The 3,186-nt window shown below is 39.0% G+C and overlaps 1 protein-coding gene across 1 annotated transcript; it reads left to right on the top strand.

Moving 5' to 3' along the window:
* Positions 1 to 1,181: 1,181 nt before the first annotated feature.
* On the top strand, positions 1,182 to 2,118 carry LOC116661891 (olfactory receptor 13H1-like). Its single transcript, XM_032474721.1, is given in 3 exon segments — positions 1,182 to 1,283; positions 1,340 to 1,772; positions 1,775 to 2,118. Coding segments are annotated over 3 exon segments (879 nt in total).
* Positions 2,119 to 3,186: the final 1,068 nt, after the last annotated feature.

The following is a 3,186-nucleotide window of genomic DNA, read 5'->3' as shown; positions in this document are numbered from 1 at the left end:
AATAAGGCAGTACATAGGACAGTCAGAGACTCTTTCTTCCTAGAGGTTTTAATATAGTAAGATAGCAGAAATCAAATAATCACACAAATATATAAATACAAATTGTGATAAGGACAATGCAGGCAAAGTTCTGACTGCTATGAACAATTTTAACAAAGAGATCTGATTTAAATTAGTCAGGTTAGGGAAGGCTTTTCTGATGAAGTTCCTTTTAGGCTAAGATATTAAGGATGACTAGGGATTTACCAAGCAAAGAAGGTAGGAAGAATATTTCCAGCAGAAAGAACACAATGTGAAAAAGTCCTGGTGTAGGAACAAGCTTAGAGTTCTTCATAAATACAGTATGGCTAAAAAAATTGTCAGCACAAGAAGAGACAGCACAAGATAAAGTTAAGGTCAGATGATTTAGAGTCTTGTAGGTCATGATAAATAGGTTAGATTACATTCTAAGTGTAATTAGAAACCCTAGAGTGCTTTTAAGCATTGGAAGGATATGGTCAAAATTACATATGTTTGTAAAAGATCTCTCTGGCTTCTGTGTGGAAAATAGACTATAGAAAGGCAAGAATGGAATTTGAGAGACCTACTAGACAGCTCATGTATTAGTCCAGATGTGAGATGATAGTGGCTTTTACTAGGTAAGTGATGGCTATAAACATGGGAATTTGTAGGTAGATTTGAAATATATAGGAGGATCAGCCAATAGTACTCAGTGATTAATTGGTTGTGTAGGTTAAGGAAAAAATGAGAGTGGACTGGACACATATTGTATGTCATGGATATGAACCAGCTAAAGATGTATTTCTGGCTAATATTCATAGCAGGAAAGAACAATTAACAATTCTGTGATTCAGGGATCTGATTGTATTAAAGCAGTAAATTAGCACATTTTCTTTAAGAGGAGTGTTCAAAATATGTTTCAGGTGGAGTCCAGACTCTTTCATTTATAGATGAAGGATCAAGACTCACAATGGATTGGGCTACCTTGCAAATTAATCTTGTGCGGTGTATGAATGTTTTATCTCCCAGATTAGAACATAAACTTATAAACAGCATCACTTGTTTTGTAGACATCTCTTCCTAGTAGTAGTACCTGATAAAGTAGTGAGGATACAGCACTCAATAAATGTTTCCAAAATTAAAATGATTTAAATTTCTTCTTCCTCAGCAGATAGACCAAAATGAATATTCTGGTTCCTGATAATGCCAGCAAAGTGACAGAGTTCATCCTGGTGGGTTTGTCCCATCATCCAAAAGCCCAGATTGCCTTTTATCGCACCATGGTAGCAGTCTACCTGATCACATTGGTGGGTAAGAGTCTCATCATTGTTGTGATTAGAGTAGATGGGAAGCTTCACACTCCAATGTATTTTTTCTTAAAAACCTGTCCTTCCTTGATATCTGCTACTCTAGCAAGTCAGTGCCCTTTTTGTTACTCAATGGGTTAAGAGACTACCCTACCATTTCCTATATTAGCTGTTATGCTCAGATGACTATTGCTCTTTTTCTGGAGATGACAGAGTACTTCCTTCATGTTGTCATGGCTTATGATAGATTTATTGCAATCTCCAATCCCCTTCATTACCCCATAATTATGAAGAACCAGGTTTTCCTACACTTGGCCATGGTGAACTGGGCTAGTGCCTTCCTTTTAGCAATAATACCAATCATTGCAATTCCTGCCCATTTTTGTGGGGACAATGTCATCAACCATTTTACCTGTGAGGTACAGTCCCTGTTGAAGCTCATCTGCTCAGAAATCCCAGTCAGACTTTTCTGGGTTTGGTCATCAGTATATTCACATTGGCCCTACCCTTCACCTTCATCTTCATCTCCTATACTCACATTGTGGTTGCCATGCTGAGGATCCACTCTGCAGAAGTCAGGCGCAAAGCTTTCTCCATTTGTGGATCCCATCTGACTGTGATCACCATATTTTGTGGGACAGCCATCCACATGTACCTGAAACCTTACTCAAAAGCATATCAAGACCAGGGTAAAGTTATCTCTGCATATTATGGTGTTGTAACCCTTAGGTTGAACCCTCTCATTTACACGTTGAGAAAGAAGGATGTGAAAGATGTCCTAAGAAAAATAATTAGGAAGAAAGAGTCCTAGAAAACATGAATAGCCCATGGAGACTTATCTAAACAACACTGACTTGTAAAAATAAACAGGTAGAAATATTAAACAATATTTTAGTAAGGTAATTAGTTTTAAATGTATTTTTTTCTATTTCCAACAGGAAGGATAAAGAACTTCCACCTACTTTTCGAAGTAGGGTTCCTTCTGGATATATGCCCAGGAGAAGGATGGCTGGGTCATATGGTAAGTCTATTCCTATTCTTTTGAGGAATCTCCATACTGTTTTCCACACTGGCTGCACCAAACTGCATTCCCACCAGCAATGTAGGAGGGTTCCCTTTCCTCCACAGTCTCTCCAGCATTTGTCATTTGTGGACTGGAGGCCCCCGCCTGAAGGCTCTAGAGAATAAGCCATGGGCTGAACTAATAAACAAGCTGTGAGAAATGTCACATAGCTGGCTGGATAAGAGATGGCCTACTTAATGAAGTTTTGTGATGAACTTTAAAACAATCTGTCTTTGATCATGTAACATCCTGTGCTTACTGCAGGAGCCTGAGAACCTGGAGCCTGGAAACCTAAATAGCTTAAAATTATTAACATTGTTATAACTTAGATGATATGTGAGGCACCATGCATGTTCTATATAAATCCTTTTACAAGAATCAATAAACAGAGAACGGCTTCACTTCTCTCCACACGGTGTTCATGTGTACATGATATCGTGCCACCGACATATGGTGACCCCGACGTGATATCAGACTTGGCAAACACGTAAGTGGAACTAAGGAAATTTTCAGGGACTTTTCAGCCTGTCAGGCATGCCGAGAAATATTCATGGAGCAACAGCTTACTAAGCAGCAGCATGATATCAGCGCGGCGACTACATGTAAGTAAGGGAACAAATTTATTTCGGGGATTTTCAGCCTATCAGGCACGCTGCAATATAACCATGGGACAGCAGCTGACAGTACAGCAAAAGATTTATTTCCATATTCTGCAGCAATTGTTAAAAGCTATTTCAAAGCAGGGCACCCTCCCAAGTGCCCCTCAAAAACAAGTATAGGAAATCACTATCAGCCAAAGTCCCATCTCACCATTTC

Source organism: Camelus ferus, chromosome X, assembly GCF_009834535.1.
Source record: "Camelus ferus isolate YT-003-E chromosome X, BCGSAC_Cfer_1.0, whole genome shotgun sequence".
Classification (NCBI taxonomy): Eukaryota; Metazoa; Chordata; class Mammalia; order Artiodactyla; family Camelidae; genus Camelus; species Camelus ferus.
Note: the sequence above shows the minus strand (reverse complement) of the source record. Positions and strands in the feature narration are given on the sequence as shown.